The sequence below is a fragment of the Cervus canadensis genome, chromosome 18 (assembly GCF_019320065.1).
Source record: "Cervus canadensis isolate Bull #8, Minnesota chromosome 18, ASM1932006v1, whole genome shotgun sequence".
Taxonomy (NCBI): domain Eukaryota; kingdom Metazoa; phylum Chordata; class Mammalia; order Artiodactyla; family Cervidae; genus Cervus; species Cervus canadensis.
This window is the reverse complement of record NC_057403.1, coordinates 59,744,538-59,763,144: the sequence shown is the minus strand read 5'-3', so window position 1 is coordinate 59,763,144 and position 18,607 is coordinate 59,744,538. Positions and strand designations below refer to the sequence as shown.

General features: G+C 46.7%; 1 protein-coding gene across 1 annotated transcript in view; it reads left to right on the top strand.

Moving 5' to 3' along the window:
• VAT1L (vesicle amine transport 1 like) overlaps positions 1-8,675 on the top strand; it is a 165,926-nt gene extending 157,251 nt beyond the window's left edge. Inside the window, exons 8-9 of the mRNA XM_043437233.1 lie at positions 3,453-3,536; positions 6,087-8,675. Coding sequence (XP_043293168.1) covers positions 3,453-3,536; positions 6,087-6,185 — 183 coding nt within the window. The 3' untranslated portion in view covers positions 6,186-8,675. The remainder of the gene's footprint in view (positions 1-3,452; positions 3,537-6,086) is intronic.
• The last annotated feature ends 9,932 nt before the right edge of the window (positions 8,676-18,607 follow it).

The following is an 18,607-nucleotide window of genomic DNA, read 5'->3' as shown; positions in this document are numbered from 1 at the left end:
TCCTTGGCAGCCACAGGGGAGATCAGTAGCTTCCTAAATGTTGTCACTTCCATCTTCTGGGCACGGTCACCCATGCAGGTGCTTCAGTTCATAAACTGGCAACTTGGGAGCGAAATCTCTCTTTGCAGATTTTACCTTTTGATGATGTCGTTGGAGGGAAGCTTTGGGGTGCACACACCAGAGACCCATCTGCTCTGGTTTTCCCAGAGTCCTAGAAAGGGCAAGCTGCACTCTCAATTCCCATGTGGTTCCTATACCATTCAGATGGATGACTTGCCACAGACCCCTTCGATTTTTCATCTTCAGGTTTCTCCTCTGTTGAAACTCTGATGCCTATGGTCACCTAAGTGGCTTGAGGTGCAGATAAAATGAAGCAACATGTGTAAAATGCCTCACACTGTGCTTCATAAAGAATTGATCAAAAAACGGTATCAAGTTTCTTTCCCTCTGAGAGCTGTCATAAAAGATTCTTCCCACCCCCAAGAGCAGCCCAGGAGAACTGTAAACTCAAACAGCATGACTGGGGATCAGATTCCTAATCCTTTCTCCATCCCCCATGTACGGAACTTCAAGGCATCAGTTCATTTCAGAAAGAAATGTACAAAAAATATGCAGATTAGAGCCAGCCCCGCAGGGAGCTCTCTTCCGAGCACCACAATCAGTTTTAACTGGTAAGAACACAGCTTCTCGTTTCCCTGGGCTCTGCCTTATTGGAGAAGCAGTTTAAAAACTGTTCCTAATCTCCAAGGAGTTTCCAGGTGTTTAATAACTTGCCTGGGTAATGAACAACTGAATTCTGGGAAACCATTATGTGAGAATCAAAGGAAGCAGCAAGTTCTGGGCAGAACTAGGGAAAAGCATTGGTTTTTGAAGTCTGACAAATCTGAGTCAGAAACTCGATTCTGTCGCCAATAACCATGTTAATCTTTCAACAAATTGCTTATGTCTTTGAGCACCAAGGTATTGATCTGTAGAATGGGATAATATGTATCTTGCAAGGGAAGAATTATACATTCAAGGTAACAATGTATTAATTATCTGTGTCTGCATGACAAATTATCCCTAAGACTTACTGACTTAAAATAACTTCATGATCTGGGTACCTGTGGGTGAGGACTCTGGGCGGGGCTTAGCTGGGTCCTTTGGCTGCAGTCAAGGTGTCAGCAAACACTGTGGTCTCATTTCAAGGCTTGACTGAGGGAGGATCTGCTTCCAAGCCCTCTCATTGGCTGTCGGCAGGATCCAGAGCCTCGGGGGCTTTTGAATGGAGGGTATCAGCTTCTCATTGGCTGTTGGCTGGAGTTCTCCCTCCATTCCTTGCCAAGGGAGGCGGGTAACCTCTCCACAGGGCAGCTCACAACATGGCAATTTGTGTCATCAGAACAAGAAGGCAAGAAGAGTCAGAGAAAGAGACAGACTGCAAGACAGAAGTCAGTCTTTTATAACCTAATCAGGAAGGGACATCCCATCACAGTTTGTTAGAAGCAAGTTGCTGGGTCCAGCTCACATTTAATGGGGGCGGGGAATACACGGAGGTGAGTCCTAGGAGGGGGTTGGGAGCAGTTTTAGAAGCTGCCTGCCACAATATTTAAAGATTCTTAGTAAACAGTAGTTGTTAGCACTGAAATACGAAAGCACTTGGAAAGCAATGTTCATCACAGAAATAGGAGAAACCTCCTGGATTATGTATTAGGGGCAGGGAATTCGACAATCACATGATGCTATCAGTCTATAAAAGAGGTTGATTCTAACCAATGCTACCTTATCCAAAGAACGGATTTAAAGATACATTTAATTTATAACGAACACTGGTTTGATAACAGGTTACCAGATAACAATGTTTGGACGTTAGAATTGAAAGGCACCTATTTCCCCTACATAATGTTTTATCATATATCTAAATTTCTTTCCAGTTATTGTAGGATGCCCATGCTTTTATGGAGATGTAAAGATATGCACCTCGATTTTCTCATTTAACAATATTATAAAGGCATTTAATCCTACTGCACAGTCTTTATAATTAGCACTTTAACAGCCACAAAACATTTCCAATAGGTAGATATATGTCAGAACTTCAATTTACTTGGCCATTCCCTTATTCTGTGATTATTGTCCCTTATTCTGTGACATATAAGTTGCTCCAGTGTTTTGTCATTGAAAGCAATTGAGTATCTTTTGTGTGATAATTTTTCCCCCAGAATTTGAATTGTTCTTTAGGACAAAAGTCCCAGAAAAGCAATTAGAATATGCACCTTTTAATGGCTCTGTCAAGTTTTCATTCAAATGGGAAGCTGGCTTTGGTTTTTCTATAAGCAAACACAGCTCCATAAACCCCAGATTGAGTTCCTCAAAGGCAGAGTCCCTAGTTCACTTAAAAAAAAAATTTTTTTTTTATGCCATGCCATGTAGTCTATAAGCAACAACTAGAGAATGTTTGTGGATTGAATGAATGCATGAACAAATATTTAAAACTGAAACTTCAGGAAAAATATTTTAACTAGATCTGTTGTTTCTTTAAAAAAAAAATCAAGAGATACTGCGTTTCCATTTAGATTTTACTAAGAGATGTGGAGGATTTATCCATGTCAAGCCCTGGCGTTCTGTTGCCATTTCCTTCTTTTATTTAAGCCCCACAGCACCCCCTAGTGTTCATTTTCCATACAGCAACAATGAAACGCTGGAAGCCTCCATCACATTCCATCACACACCTGCCTGAAGGGGTCCCAGGAGGCGTCTATGTACTTGTCTGACAAGCTCCCATCACTTGAGAAGAAACGGGAAGACCCTTCACTGGGGAAAATGCTAGTTCTGGAGAAACCTCCACTTGGGTGGGAAAAACTTTTCCTTAATGTAGTTCAACCTGGGTCATGGGTCATTTTAGCCAAACTGGAATCAGGTTATGCAACATTTGAGTAAGCTGGGCACAAATGACCCTAGAAAAATAATTTTATAATTTATTGGTCAAAATTTACTCTGATTAATGGGCCCTGCCACTTTCTGCAGCACTGAACTCCACAGGACTCTCCTCCCCCAGTTCTTTTTTTTTTTTTTTTTAAGAAACGTTCCTCCTTTCATTTCTGGAGCTATCACTCTCATTTTCTAGACCCAGGAAACCAAGCTGCTTGCATAAGAACAGAGAGTGAGTGACAACCAGAATTGAAGTGCACGCGCTGTTGGGTACCACCGCGGGTTGAGCGGCTAAACTTTGACTGCAGCGCCCCCTGGTGGACAGCGAGTGGTTTGGCTTGTCCAGGTCCTCTTCTCACAGGATGGCATCACCGACTCAATGGGCATGAGTCTGAGCAAGCTCCGGGAGTTGGTGAAGGACAGGGAGGCCTGGCGTGCTGCAGTCCATGGGGTCGCAAAGAGTCGGACACGCCTGAGCTACTGAACTGAATCTGTCCCCTGGGTGACATCTCACCTCACCATCACTCTCTCTCCCTGTCTCCTAGGTGAAGGAGGCCATGCAGCGGATCCACGACCGAGGGAACATTGGCAAGTTAATTTTGGATGTAGAAAAGACCCCGACTCCACTGGTGAGTCCAAAGGAGAGGCATCTGTTTGCTGCGGCAGGAGAGGGTTTTCAGAGGCAGGCACACGTTGGGTGGAGGAGAGCTTTCTGCTCTCAGCTCTCTGCTGGGGCTGGTGGGGGAGACCCCAGGTAATCGAGTGAGGGATTAGTCACAGATGGGATGAATACCAATAAGGAAAGGAAAAGGCTTCAGCGAGAACATTTCCAGAGCCATCCGAGGGCAGACGGGAGAGGACAGAAACCACAGCCCATGCCTGTTACCCGAGCTCACTCTTGGCTCCAAGTGGGAGGAATACCTGGTAAAGGTTCATAAACTCACATTCAGATCCGCAACAGAGTGATGCCACCTGCCTCCAGGCTGCCTCCTGCTGGCCCCATGGCTTTTGCTTTTCCTTACCAGGACAACATCCTTACATGCAGGGATCCCCCCACACATACACCCTGTCCCTCAGGAATGAAAAGTGTCACACGCACATCCCAGACCCTCTTGCAAGGGTCCCTTGAGGGGCTCTGCAGTGTGGTGGGCAACACGCAGACTGCATGGATCACGAGCCCAGCTCTGAACCCCTGCATGACCTGGGCAGTTGTTCTCACCCTGGCTTCAGCTCCACTGTCTGTAAACTAGAGCTGAATATGCCCTCGTAAGTCAGTTACAATGACATGCATAAAACTTCGTCTCATACAATCTAAGTTCTAGGAACGATTTAGCCAGGAAAATACTCGGGAAGTTTTTTGGTTTGTTTTCTCTCATGTCTAGCTTTGGAGCTGCATCAATGGTTGATAAAAGAGGAAGAACTACAATCCTGGCATGTTTTAGTCCAATGTGTACACTTTAAAAAGTGTTTCCTTGGCTTTTGTAACCAGAATGTGGTTTGGGTATGATGGCCATTTCAAACAATGAAGAACAATTTAGTGAGAGGATATTTTACATGTAAGTGACTGATAACAATCTGGATATAGTTTTTAAAATGCCTTTAAGCCCCAGGACGGGACCAGCAAGTGTTTGGAGGCAGATAGGGGTCAAGTTAGGCTAGAATCGCCAGTCTTCTGTGCACCAGCGTTCCGTTTTTTAAACCTGTGACCGAGTCTGTTTCAGTCCCATCAGAGGAGGGGGTCTAGCGCTGGCTGCACCGCTCATTGCTCTCAGGCACCAGAGTTGTTCCTGGCTTCCTGCCCGTCCATCACACCTGAGGTCCTGCTGGGCGGTGGGGCTGGTAGGAAGGCCTGCTTGACCACAGGCAGATTCTCAACAGGGCGGGAGCTGCAGAGCCACCTTTCCGAGTAAAAGCCCGGGCCCTGCCGTGGCGGGTGTCGCTGTCCTCGTTGCTGGAGCTCCGGGGCTCTCACCCCGGGACCTGAGCTGAAGGCAGATGGGCCACTCAGACCTGCGGCACGGGGAGCATCTCTTGGTGGGAGGGGCCCGTCCCTCCTGAATGGAGACGAGGCTTGAAGGAGAGGCAGCCAGCAGTGAGGGTATTTCTAGGGAGAGCAAACCGCACAGGTCTGGGCCCTTTGGGGCCGTGTCACGGCCCCGCAGCACGTGGGTGGGGGGGGGGGGAGCGAGGGGCTCCCAGGGTCACGCTCTCCTGGCGGAACGACCACCGGCTGAGCCCTGAGTCTGCCCCGCTGAACCCACTGCAGGGCGCACACCCGCCACTCAAAACCGTCTGGGCTGCGAGGCGTGGGGGCAGCAGGCTGGCAGAAGGTTGTCCTTGCTGCCGGCTCCGGACGCAGCTGGGCCGACAAGCAGCGGGAGCATCTGCTCTGCCGGGGCCTTCTCCTGATGGGGACGGGCGAGCGCAGCGGGGCTCACCTGACGCCGCGCGGGGGTCAGAGCCCAGATGGAGCTGCTGCCCGCATACCCGCGGGGTCAGACGGCGCCCCCGGCCCCAGAGCGGGCTGGCGACCTTCTCTGCAGCCTGCTGACCTCCGCTGCCCCACGGCCTCCCGCTTACACGTCACCTCTGAGTCTCCCTCTGCACGGCTCCAAAACAACTGGCAGCAATAGTTACTGCTGAGGCCACTACTTCATGGCTGTTGAGAAGAGAGAAAGGGGCCTGGCACAGTGGTGAGCACGTAATATGCACTAATAAGGAAGAACTCTCACCACTGTGGGATCGCTGGTCTAAAACATGCATTGCCCTCCTATGTGTTAGGCACTGTGCTAGGTGCAGAAGATAAAATGGAAGGCAGCAGGAGACTGGGTCGTCTGTCCTGTCGCCTGCAGTTCCCACAGAGGGGCAGGGTGTCATCTGTCCACAGGCCTTGTGTATAAATGGGACACGGTAGCCATGCATCTGAGCCACAGAGGAGCACTCACGATAGGGCGACTGTTCCCATTAGAGAGGTCTGGGAAGGCTTCCCTGAGGAGGTGGGCTGCGTGCTAAAGGAGAAGCAGGCATCGCGCAGGCAGGAGGGTGGAGGGGAGGAGCTCCAGGGGGAAGGCCCTGCATCTGTTAGTGGCCGAGAGAGAAAGTGCAGCTCCAGGTTAGACCACGAGGGAGGGGGCGGTGCTGAGAGTCAGGGGCCGATCCCTGTCTCTGTTGGATTACAGATGGCCAACGACAGCACAGAGACCAGCGAGGCGGGCGAAGAGGAAGAGGACCACGAGGGAGACAGTGAGAACAAGGAGAGGATGCCCTTCATCCAGTAGCCGCGACCCAGGAGGGAGGATGTGAGGGATGCTCTGGGAGAAGAGGATCCAGCTGAGAAAACTCTTCTGTGCCCCAGTGAACAAATGCTGTAGTCCAGTGCGTGTTGTGTTTGTCTGCTGTCAGCTGAGCTTAAAAAAAAAAAAGCTGTTGATCACTGTTGTTTTTGAAATTAAGTGCCAAGCTCATACACACGGTATTACGTCCCTCCCCCATGTGTATTTTACACTCTGCCCTCTTCTCTGTTCCAAAACCATCCATCTTTGGGTCCTTCTCGACAGTTCTAGAACAGCCTTGCAAATCGATACGAGCCTACGGGTCCGTCGCTTAAGAGGCCAGACGTGGGCAAAGACGAGTTTGGGTTGAAAGATGTTATCACAGAGCACCGTCCAGATCCGAGACTTCTTCGGGCCAGTGATCCTTTTTGCTGCCAGCCGCCCATGCTTCCACAGGAGCACGTGCCGGTTTGGCCGGCAGAAAGAGGGTAGGCCAGGAGCTGTTTTCACGAGCCCATTAACTGTAGGGTCTCTCCAAGTCGTACTCTCCTTCTTCCCACTGAAGAGGCAACCTCTTCACCTTCATTCAGGTGTGTCATGGTCAAAAGGCTGAGAGACCCTCCTGCCACCCTCTGATGCTCAATCCCTTCACCAGTTCTTAACCACAAACACAGGGGGAGAGATGTGCATTTTTCAGGACAGAAGATGGGTCAACAGCAAAAGTGTAAGGACCAGCCACAGGGATTCCTCCTCTGAAACCATATCACGAGAGCAAAATCCTCTCCCTGCTCTATAGATTTCATTTTAAGAAAAGGCACCAGGTGTAGGGCTATTTCAGAGTCATTCCTGAGACCTGCCTCTGTTTGTACACTTGCCATGGCATTACCCTTCTTGCTATTTTCATTTCCAGGTACTGAATAACCACCTTTACCATAGATTCCCCTCCTCCCCCAAGGAAGACCTCCTTTGTGGACCCTATTTGAGGGGGAAAAAAATCAATGAGTATCTTTTTTCTTGCCAAAGCATGTTTCTACATGTAACAAACTCTAGTGATACAAAAGGCTGATGTTTATTATCTGATACCAAATGTGTGTTCCTCTCCTCTGAAATATAAAATCATGGTGCAGACTCTTTGCAAGATCCTGCTTTTCAGAAATCAGGGACCAAACTACTTGATCACACACCCTTGATGAACTTTCCAGCTCCCAAATTCCTAAGGAGTCCACCCCTAGCCCCACCCCACTTGACATGGCTTGAGGCGATCAATTCCTCTGGAGGAAGAGAAAGAGATTCAGTGAATCCATGGAGATGGGTGGGGGAGGGTTCCTCCTCACCTTCTCCCAGTCCTGTTGGCCTAAGGGGTCAATTCCATCACTGGAGACACAGGAGCCCACACGGTTAGCACCCTGACTCTCTTGCCTTCTGCAAGACACCAGAGGGCTCCCGTGTTGCCCGATCTCTCCACCACTGAGCCTTAGGGTAGAACCCACTCTTCCCCCAAGTGATGGCAATGAACGCATCGCAGCAATTGCCTGTTTTATTCCCTAAGTCCCTTTGTAACAAATGCCACCTCCCTGAACATGTGCTTTTTTCTCATCTTAAGCTTGTGGTGATGACTTATTTATGCCAAATATTTATCTGAAAGAAGTGTCTCCTCATTGTATGTACACATAAGCTATGAAGATGAGAAAGGGTGATGCCATCTGATGAGCAAAGGGATCCGTGTATCTCAAAAGAAGACGCCAACATCAACTTCTCTTCCTACCCCAGGACACGTCAGTATTCCAGGTCTTGGCCACTTTAGAAAGATAACATAGAGGTTGTATTCCCCCCTCTCCCAACACTTTTGCTAAATGCTGTGCTACTGGTCACATTTCTCCCACAGCCAAGTGTTCCATGAGGTCTTAAGAAGAGCTGCTACCCAAGTGACATTCCTGGTGAGCTAGACAGAAATGGCATTTTCTTGGGCTGGGGGAGGACAGACCTGTGAGCATCTCAGGTCTCTCCTCTGGCTGGGGAGACAGAACTCTCTATTCAGAAGCCAGATGCCCTTCGTTATGTCCAGTGGATTAGCATGAGAAGACCTTCTTCCCCAAGTCTGTTTTTTCAACTTTAATCACAAATTGTGCTGATGAGTTAAAGAAAACCCTTTTGTCTCCTTGAAATACAGAATGAGAAGAGAAAACTAGTGTTTGACCAATAAGATCAACTAATGCCGTGAAGACCCGGGGGAAAATTAAAGTACCAAAATTCACCGTTTAACACTCTTGTTTGAAGCATCTTTGCTGTCACATGATTATTTTCCTGAAGGAAGTGTACAGAATGTCTCAGGTTGCCTTAAAGGAACTGTGAAGGCTTCTCCATAATTTAAGATTGATTGGAGGGAACTGAAACATTGTCTAATGTATTTGTGGCTTTAGAGCTTTTGTTATATTGTGCCTACAAAGCAAATTATGTTTACATTAAAAAATATAAATAAAAGTATTCAGCATAGCATGACCTTGCCTGGCACCAGTTATTCTACATACACAGTTGTTGCAAAAACAGTCCCGCCATTAAAACACAAGGTACAGGTGGCTAAGAAAGAAAACATAAAAAAAAACACATCCGGGAAGAATCCTCCGATGAGGGAACTAAAGGCTACATAGAAAAAATAGGAGCTGAGGTGAGACAAGCCTTTAAAGGGGCTTCCCTGGTGGCTCAGATGGTAAAGAATCTGCCTGCAATGCAGAAGACTGGGGTTCGACCCCTGGGTTGGAAAGATCCTCTGGAGAAGGGAATGGCAACCCACTCCAGTGTTCTTTCCTGGAGAATCCAGTCCACAGAGTTGCAAAGAGTCAGACACGACTGAGCGACTGAGTGACTAAGCACAAGCTTTGAAAAAAGGCATTTAGCTTCCCTCAAGCTGAGTACACACACACACACACACACACACACACACACACACACACACGTATATACAAATACACTCTCTTACCCTCCCAACAACCTTAAGAAGTGGGGTCCATCGTTATGCCCATTTTACAGGTGAAAAAACTGAAGACAGGTTTTGCACTAAGATTACACAGCTTGGAAGTGGTGGAGCCAGGATTTAAAGCCACAGTAGAATCCATGCCCTTACCTGCCCCATGTGCTTCTTGGCTTAAATAAGGGGTAACATACAATGCACTTCAAGTTACCATCCCTTCTCACTAGAAACTCTTGAAGGATTCCCTTTCCTTTGATTTCAAGAATACATTTGGCAATTTGTTTTGTTTTGCAACAAATAATATGCACATTAAGAAGCATTTTTTTTGGTCCAGCCTATGATCCAAGTATACAGTGAAGTGCTATTTTAAATCTCACACATCTCAACCATTTTCATTTTCATGATCAAATCAATATCCTCAAGGTTATCAAAGAGATGCACAGAAGTGAATCTCCAAGGAAAAAGGTTTTGTGAAGGAGGAGTTCATGATTAGGGAGGCTTCTTCCTTCCTTCTCAGTAGGAAGCCCAAAATATTAGAGCTAAGTTGCATGTTAGTAAAATGCCACATACATAAACCTGAGTTACAAGGCAGAAAGCTTAGTCACACTGTGCGTGGAGTTCTCACAAGATCAGCGTGCAGAGGACTTTCTCATTCTGCTCTCCTTGAACGCTCCTGTACTCCGTGTAAGGCTCGTGACTTCACGGAGCCAGTGTTGGGGTGCTGTCACATGGAAACACAGTTCAGCAAAAAAACTGGAACTTAAACTAGAACCCGTGTCTTCACTTGCAAATCTGAGAGTGGGGAGCAGGGCCTGTAGCTGGAAACAAAACTCTTTCAGCCACGTGGATGAAGGTAGACCAGAAATGGAGGCAAAACTCTCACATGCCATTTGGTACAGAGGAAAACATCTGTGTAAAAGCAAGGATGTGGGATCACTGAAGGGCATTTTGGCAGGATGGGAAACAACACTGCAGCTAAAATACACGCTCCCCTGTGTGGGGCTGGAGTGGGGCTGGAGAAAGGCATGAGGCGAAGTCCAAACAGGTCACAGAGGTCTCTGAATGCCAAATGAATAACCCTGGATTTCCTGGGAGGGAACAAGGGTGTGCAGTGGGGCAACATGAAAGCCTGGGGGTGTGGGAGGTGATTACAAAGAGTAAATGTGGGGTTCAGTGGGAGGAGGGATAGGAGATAAGCCTAAAGGTGAACCAGAGGTAGACAGCAAGCCCCTTGATCTCTTTGCCCTGGTTTGGGTCCTCCAGAATCAGACACTGAAACAAGGATTTGAAAGTCAGCAGAACTGGGAGATGACCCCAAGAAGCACAGATGGGGGAAGAGGGGATATAAGACTGGAAGAGGAGACACCACTTCGGGTGCGTCTAGAGGAAGGGCAGAAATGGACACCAAGGGATTTCCCTGGTGGCCGGGTGCCTAAGACCCCATCCTCCCAACGCAGAGGACCTGCATTCCGCCCTTGGTCAGGGAACCAGATCCCATAGGCGGTGACTGAAGATCCCACATGCCACAACTAAGACCCAGTGCAACCAAGTAGACACTTAAAAAAAAAGAAATGCAATGTTTTAAAAAAGAAATGTTACACCAAGATATGTAACTTAGATTCAAAGAGGCAATGTTAGGGGGCAGAGGGAGGTGCAAAGTAGAGGGCCCGACTCTGATGGAAGACGATGTTGAGGAAAGTGTACATGGAGGTGATGGCTAAGTGCAGTCTCTAGTGTCTCTCTCTTTTTGACAGTACCAGGGAGCATGAGATCTTAGTTCCTTGATCTGGGATCAGACCCACGCCCTCTGCATTGACAGTATAAAGTCTTAACCACTGGACCACCAGGGAAGTCCTGAGTGCAGTCTTTTAAGCTGACTTAGTGTTGTTCATGAGTATAAAAGCATATGGCATAGAGCTTGGTACCTTCAGGTCAGTTCAGTTCAGTCACTCAATCATGTCTGACTCTTCACGACCCCATGGACTGCAGCACGCCAGGGCCTCCTGTCCATCACCAACTCCCGGAGTTTACTCAAACCCATGTCCATTGAATCGGTGATGCCATTCAACCATTTCATCCTGTCGTCCCCCTCTCCGCCCACCTTCAATCTTCCCCAGCATCAGGGTCTTTTCAAATGAGTCAGTTCTTCACATCTGGTGGCCAAAGTATTGGAGCTTCAGCTTCAGCTTCAGCCTCAGTCCTTCCAATGAACACTCAGGACTGATCTCCTTTAGGATGGACTGGTTGGATCTCCTTGCAGTGCAAGGGACTCTCAAGAGTCTTCTCCAACACCACAGTTCAAAAGCATCAACTCTTTGGTGCTCAGCTTTCTTTATAGTTCAACTCTCGCATCCATACATGACCACTGGAAAAACCATAGCCTTGACTAGACGGTACCTTTGTTGGCAAAGTAATGTCTCTGCTTTTTAATATGCTGTCTAGGTTGGTCATAACTTTCCTTCCAAGGAGTAAGTGTACCTAGTGAGCATGACAAGGGCTGGGAAAATGGGGTGATTAGGAAATACTCAGTAGCTTCCTTTTCTTAAACAACAGATAATACATACATCTCACTATTTCACTTCCCAATTTGCTTGTGGGAAGAGAAAGAAGTTGTTATAGACTCAGTGTGTCCCTCCAAAATTCACAGTTTGAAGTCCTTCCCTTTCCCCATGTGATAGTATTAGGAGGTGGGCTTTGGGGAGGTAATCAGGATTAGGTGAGGTCTTGAGGGTGGACCTCATGAATGGGATTAGTGCCCTTATAAGGGTCATGAGGCTCTTTCTGTCTGGTGGCTCAGACAGTAAAGAATCTGCCTGCAATGCAGGAGTGAAGGATTCCATCCCTGGGTTGGGAAGATCCCCTGGAGAAGGGAATAGCTACTCGCTCCAACATTCTTTCCTGGAGAATTCCATGGACAGAGGAGCCTGGCAGGCCTCAGTCCATGGGGTTGCAAAGAAACAGACACGACTGAAACCTAACACAGAGAGATAAAACAGTCATGAGAAAACTGGTTCCCCCTGCTCCCTCATTTACTGGCAGTCCTCAACCCAGAAGAGTATTCTCTCTCAAAAACTTGACCATGCTGGCACCCTGAAAAATACAGTTCTGTTGTTTAGAGGCTAGCCAGTCCATGATATTTTGCTATAGCAGCTTGAATTCTCTAAGGCATAAATGTTTTATCCTCTCTGTCTTAAGCAGAATGAGCAAAGCTTTTATTATGAGCCAATCAAATATGCTGGGAAATTTGTCCTATGAGTTATTCAAATTGGCTCCCAAACACCCAAACAAGGGAGTGACTCAGATAGCAGCAAGTGAAACCCAAACACACCACACGCATATGCTCCCACATGTGCAGCGACCGAGCGCATACGCCTTGGAATCCTGCAAATCAAGAATCAAACTTGGGTAAAATGCTCGGCATTTGAGCTCTCCCCTACTGAAATGAAGATGATCATATGGTCTATGTCCTAGAATTGTTATGAAGATGAAATGTAAAGCATTTGTATAACCAGATTGAAACCATTGACCCACACGTTCCAATCTGGAAATCAGATGGCAGATGCTTTCAAAACAAGGTGTTTTTTTCATTCACCCAACAAACACTAGTTAAATACCTAACATGCTCTCAGCACAGTATTTTTAGTGTTTTAGCAGGAAAAATAAGAAGCACATAGTCTCTTCCAGCCCTTCAGGAGTTTACAGTTGAATGATGTAACAACAAATAAGTTTTCTCTCTAGTGCAAACAGCAACCTACCTGCAGAGCCCGCCCTGGTACAGAGAGCTGGTGCGGGCTGAGCAGCCAACAGTGCTGTATCTGATGCACCATGTTCGTCAGGACAGGGGAAGAGAGTGCCCCAGGAGAAGGAGCTATCTTTAGGCACATCAGTGGGAAAGTTCAGGCCAAGTGCATGGAATGGTCCACTTAGCTACTGCACGCATCAGGAGACGAGACAAATGATTAATACGGCTGAATTATAGAAATACATTAATATCCTTTCAAAGGTTCTGAATTTTGTACTAAAAGCAAAGGGATTAACCCAGGGATTAATGGAGAATGTTCTCAAGAGGAGATCATGAGAAATCTCCCCCGGATGAACACCATTATGTATATGGCCCAGGAGGTTCAAGTGGTAAGCAATCCACCTGCCAATGCAGGAGATGCAAGGGACACAGGTTCAGTCCCTGGGTCAGGAAGATCCCCAGAGAGAATGGAACCCACTTCAGTATTCTTGCCTGGAGAATTCCATGGACAGAGGAGCCTAGCGGGCTACAGTTCATGGAATCACAAAGAGTCGGACATGACTGAGCATCCATGCACAGAGGTTCTTCTAGTTTTGGGAGGCAGATCAGATTGCAGGGGTCATATCAGAATCACTATTCTTTGGCAAGTCCCCTGCAGAGTCCATCCATAACACATTTGGTCATGAATTTCAGCAGCACTAAACTGGCATGAACATGGGCGGGGAAAAACACCTCTTCCTTTCAGGAGTGAAACAAAGAGGGGCTGGTGATGTAAGCTTTTCCTTAAGAGGGGGGCCACTTGTCCAGAGGTGCCCCCCCAAATGTAAATCACTACTGGAGCTGGGAGTCAAAACCAACATAGGACAATGACCCAGGTGGCATACTTACAAATGTTCATAAAGCTTGGGCACAAATGGCCATACTTAGAAATGGACATAAAGCTTGGAATCATTTTCGAAAAACTATCCCACCTTAGAGTTTGGAGATTTTCATAGAGTGAAATCAAATCAAGGCAAAGCATGCAAGTGAAACAAACATTTACTGAGGATTTGCTCTTTGCCAGGCATTTTACACATGCTCTCACTGAATCAAAACATTACCTTAAAAAGTAGATATCGTTCCTGCTTACAGATCAAGGACATTAAATTCCAGAGAGGTAGCTTGCTCATGTTCACTCAGTCACAGCGTACTGTTCTGTCTAGAGTCCAGGACTCCATGTAATAGAAAGGTTTCTTCCCAGAACCTAGGGAAGATGGGGATTAGCAGTTCCAAACTAACAGTCTCCTGGGGAGGTGGTCCTTCCTCCCCTGCACATTCTCCTCCACACTCCCCTCACCACCCCCTCCGAAGGACAACTTCCTCTCCATTAGCTCTGGTGTGAACTAAAGTACTCTGAGGAAGGTTCTGGTTAGCCAGCTTGGGTCACATGCCCATCCGTCAACCAATCATTAAAGCAGAGGGATGGCTATTCTGATTGGTCAGTCTGGGTCATGGGACCACCCCTGTACCTGGTCATGGTATGTGCAAACAACCCGATTGACAGTCCTACCAGAACCACCTCAAGTCACAGAGAGTTAGATCCTCATGGGATAGGAGGCTGGGCAGTCAAAACTGGGTCTACTGTAGCTTGTCTATTGAACACTTATTGTATACCAGACACTGGTTTCTCTGTTTGTTTGTGTTGGTGTTTTATTAGTTTTATTTTCTGGACTCTGTTTTAAGCCCCTGTGGGACCCACCACTGACACTTCACCCCTGTACTGTCTTGGCTCACCTGACACCAGAGTCCAACTATGCCTGTGGACAGTTCCTAGCAAGCGGATCACTCAAGCACCTGCCTTGGTCTTTCTTATTTATGCTTTCTTTCCACTCCAGTGCCACAGGGCACAAGTGTGCCAAGGTAACCCAGAATTACTGTGGTGGGCACTGGGGGCAGACAAGTCACACCCCCAGGGGCAGCCTTGGCCATGCAGAATGGCAGCCCGTAGGTAAGTGCTCAGATTCCCTTTCCATGTTCCACACAGTGTCTGAAAGGTCCCCTCGTGGGGGTCAACCCCAAGTTGCTCACAATTGTGACTTACTCATTAGCAAGTGAACTGGATTTCCTTCCTTCCTTATCTCCTCTCCCTACACCCCCCACTCCTGCCTCTTGAGAGGCCAGGACCAAATAAACTGCACCCACGTCCTCACCTGGGGGGCTACTTTTGTTGTTCAGTCACTCAGTCGTGTCCAACTCTCTGGGACCCCATGAATGGCAGCATGCCAGGCTTCCCTGTCCTTCACCATCTCCCAGAGCTTGCTCTAACCCATGTCCACTGAGTCGGTGATGCCATCCAACCATCTCATCCTCTGTCGTCCCCTTCTCCTCTCACCTTCAGTCTTTTCCAGCATCAGGGTCTTTTCTAATGAATCAGTTCTTCGCATCAGGTGGCCAAAGTAGTGGAACTTCAGCTTCAGCATCAGTCCTTCTAATGAATATTCAGGGCTGATTTCCTTTAGGATTGACTGGTTGGATCTCCTTGTGGTCCAAGGAACTCTCAAGAGTCTTCTCCAACACCACAGCTTGAAAGCATTAATTTGGCGTTCTGCCTTCTTTATGGTCCAACTCTCAGATCCATATATGACTACTGGAAAAACCACAGCTTTGATGATACACAGGACCTTTGTCAGCAAAGCAATATCTCTGCTTTTTAATATGCTGTCTAGGTTTGTCATAGCTTTTCTTCCAAGAAGCAAGTGTCTTTTAATTTCATGACTGCAATTGCCATCTGCAGTGATTTTGGAGTCCAAGAAAATAAAGTCTGTCACTGTTACCACTGTTTCCCTATTTATTTACCATGAAGTGATGGGACCAGATGCCATGATCTTCATTTTTTGAATGTTGAGTTTTAAGCCAACTTTTTCACTTTCCTCTTTCACTTTCATCGAGAGGCTCTTTAGTTGTCTTCGCTTTCTGCAAAGGTGATGTCATCTGTATATACAGATGATGTCATCTGTATATACATCTGTATATACAGGTTATACAGGTGATGTCATCTGTATATCTGAGGTTATTGATATTTCTCCCTGAAATCTTGATTCCAGCTTGTACTTCATCCAGTCTGGCATTTTGCATGAAGTACTCTGCATATATGTTAAATAAGCAGGGTGGCAATATACAGCCTTGAAGTACTTCCTTCCCAATTTGGAGCCAGCTCGGTGTTCCATGTAGGGTTCTAACTATTGTTTCTTGACCTGCATACAGATTTCTCAGGAGGCAGGTAAGGCAGTCTGGCATTCCCATCTCTTTAAGATTTTTCCACAGTTTGTTGTGATCCACTAGCCAAAGGCTTTAGCATAGTCAACGAAGCAAAAGTAGACATTTTTATGGAACTCTCTTGCCTTTCCTATGATTCAACGGATGTTGGCAATTTGATCTCTGGTTCCTCTGCCTTTTCTAAATCCAGCTTGAACATCTGGAAGTTCTTGGTTCACGTATTGTTGAAGCCTGACTTGGAGAATTTTGAGCATTACTTGCTAGCAACATGCAATGAGTGCAATTGTGTAGTAGTCTGAACATTCTTTGGCATTGCCCTGCTTTGGGATTGGAATGAAAACTGATCTTTTCCAGTCCGTGGCCACTGCTGAGTTTTTCATATTTGTGGGCATATTGAGTGTAGCACTTTCATAACATCATCTTTTAGGATTTGAAATAGCTCAACTGGAATTCCATCACCTCCACTAGCTTTGTTTGTAGTGATGCTTCCTAAAGCCCATTTGACTTCACACTCCAGGATATCTGGCTCTAGGTGAGTGATCATCTAGGTAACCATCGTGGTTATCTGAGTCATTGAGATCTTTTTTGTATAATTCTTCTGTGTATTCTTGCCATATCTTCTTAATATCTGCAGCTTCTGTTAGATCCATACCATTTCTGTCCTTTACTGAGTCCATCTTTGCATGAAATGTTCCCTTGGTATCTCTAATTTTCTTGACAAGATCTCTAGTCTTTCCCATTCTATTGTTTTCCTCTATTTCTTTGCATTGTTCACTTAGGAAGGCTTTCTTATCTCTCCTTGCTATTCTTTGGCGCAAAGGGCTACTTTGGGGAAATCCAAATAAAAATAGCATTTTGCATGTATTAACTTGGCCAAATACTCATAACAACCCTAAGTAAGTGACACTATCCCCACCTTACTGACGAGAAAATGAAGCCAGGAAATTCCCTGGTGGTCCAGTGATTAGGAATAGGCACTGTCACTGCCAAGGGCTGAGATTCAATCCCTCGTCAGAGAACTAAGATCCAGTGAGCTGCATGGCACCACAAAATAAATAAATACACACATGCACACATATATGAAGCCAGAGAAGTTAAATAAAGTGCCCCAAACTACACATAGCAACTGAGTTTCCAGAATTTGGGCCAGAAGTCAAGCTAAGCTCTCTCTAATGCCCACGTCATTGAAAATGCACAGTACCACTTAACAAGTTGGAGACAATTATTCCAAAGCACAGCAAGTGACAATTAGAGAGACTTTGGGGGCCCTCCTTAGCTTTTCAAAAGCCTGCCCAGGGAGTAAGAAGGGATTAGTGCTGTCTCCCTGATTCTGGGGCATTCTATCCACGGTCGGCAGGATGGCGCCCAGCTACCCCAGTGAGTTAAAGGGCTGTGTTGTGAAGCAGGGGAAAGACCATCCCACAATGGCAGTCAAGCTGATCTCTTCATCCTTCACAAAAACAAGTACAAACACTATTTTCCGAGCCAAGGCTAAGGATCAGGCTCAGGTTGACTACGGATGTTAAGAGCTGGTTTGTCTATTGTTTGCGGGGTAGAAGTCAGAAAATTCCAATGATTCTTTGAGATTAGTCAGCTAGCAAGGCAGGAAGCCAGTACACCATCTAATCGACACTGAGTTTTTAATTATTAACTAGGTTTGTACAACAGTGTGAACGTACTTTACCACTAGCACCACCAGGAAATATAAGAGACCCAGGTTTGACCCCTGGGTCGGGAAGATCCCCTGGAGGAGGGCATGGCAACCTCCTCCAGCAATCTTGCCTAGAGAATCCCACGGACAGAGGAGCCTGACAGGCTACAGTCCATGGAGTTGCAAAGACTCAGACACAACTAAAGCGACTTAGCATGCACACACATGCACGTGAATGCACTTAGTACCACTGAACTGTACAATTAAATATGGTTAAAATAGTATGTTTTATGTGACTTTTACCACAATAAAAAAAATTTTTTTAAAGGAGTACATCAGAATGCCCATTCTCACTCAGGGTCTCTATCACTGTCTATCTATCAAACTAACTCTGCTAAGGTAAAAATTACTAAGGTGACTCAATTAAATTCTACAAATATTTACTAAGCTTTGCCTAAGTGCATGGCCCTGTTCTATGTGTTCTGAAGGATTCAGAGGTAAATACAGCCTGGCCATGGCCAGGCAAAGAGCTCGCAGAGTGAGAGGGGGACACCACTGACCAGGAAAGGCCAGCGGCCCAGAGGGAGGGGTGCCGGGGACTGCACGGCACGGAGCTGAGAAAGGGGGCGTCTGTCCTGGGGATAAGACAGTCTCCACGGAGTGAAAGTAAAGGCACACTCTAGGCTTTGCCTGTCAAGAACTTCCTCCACCCTACTTGTATCTTGATGGCCAAAGGCGGGGACTCTGAAGACAGACGCCCTGAGTTGGAATCCTGACTCTTACAGTTGCATGACCTCGAACAGGTGATCATC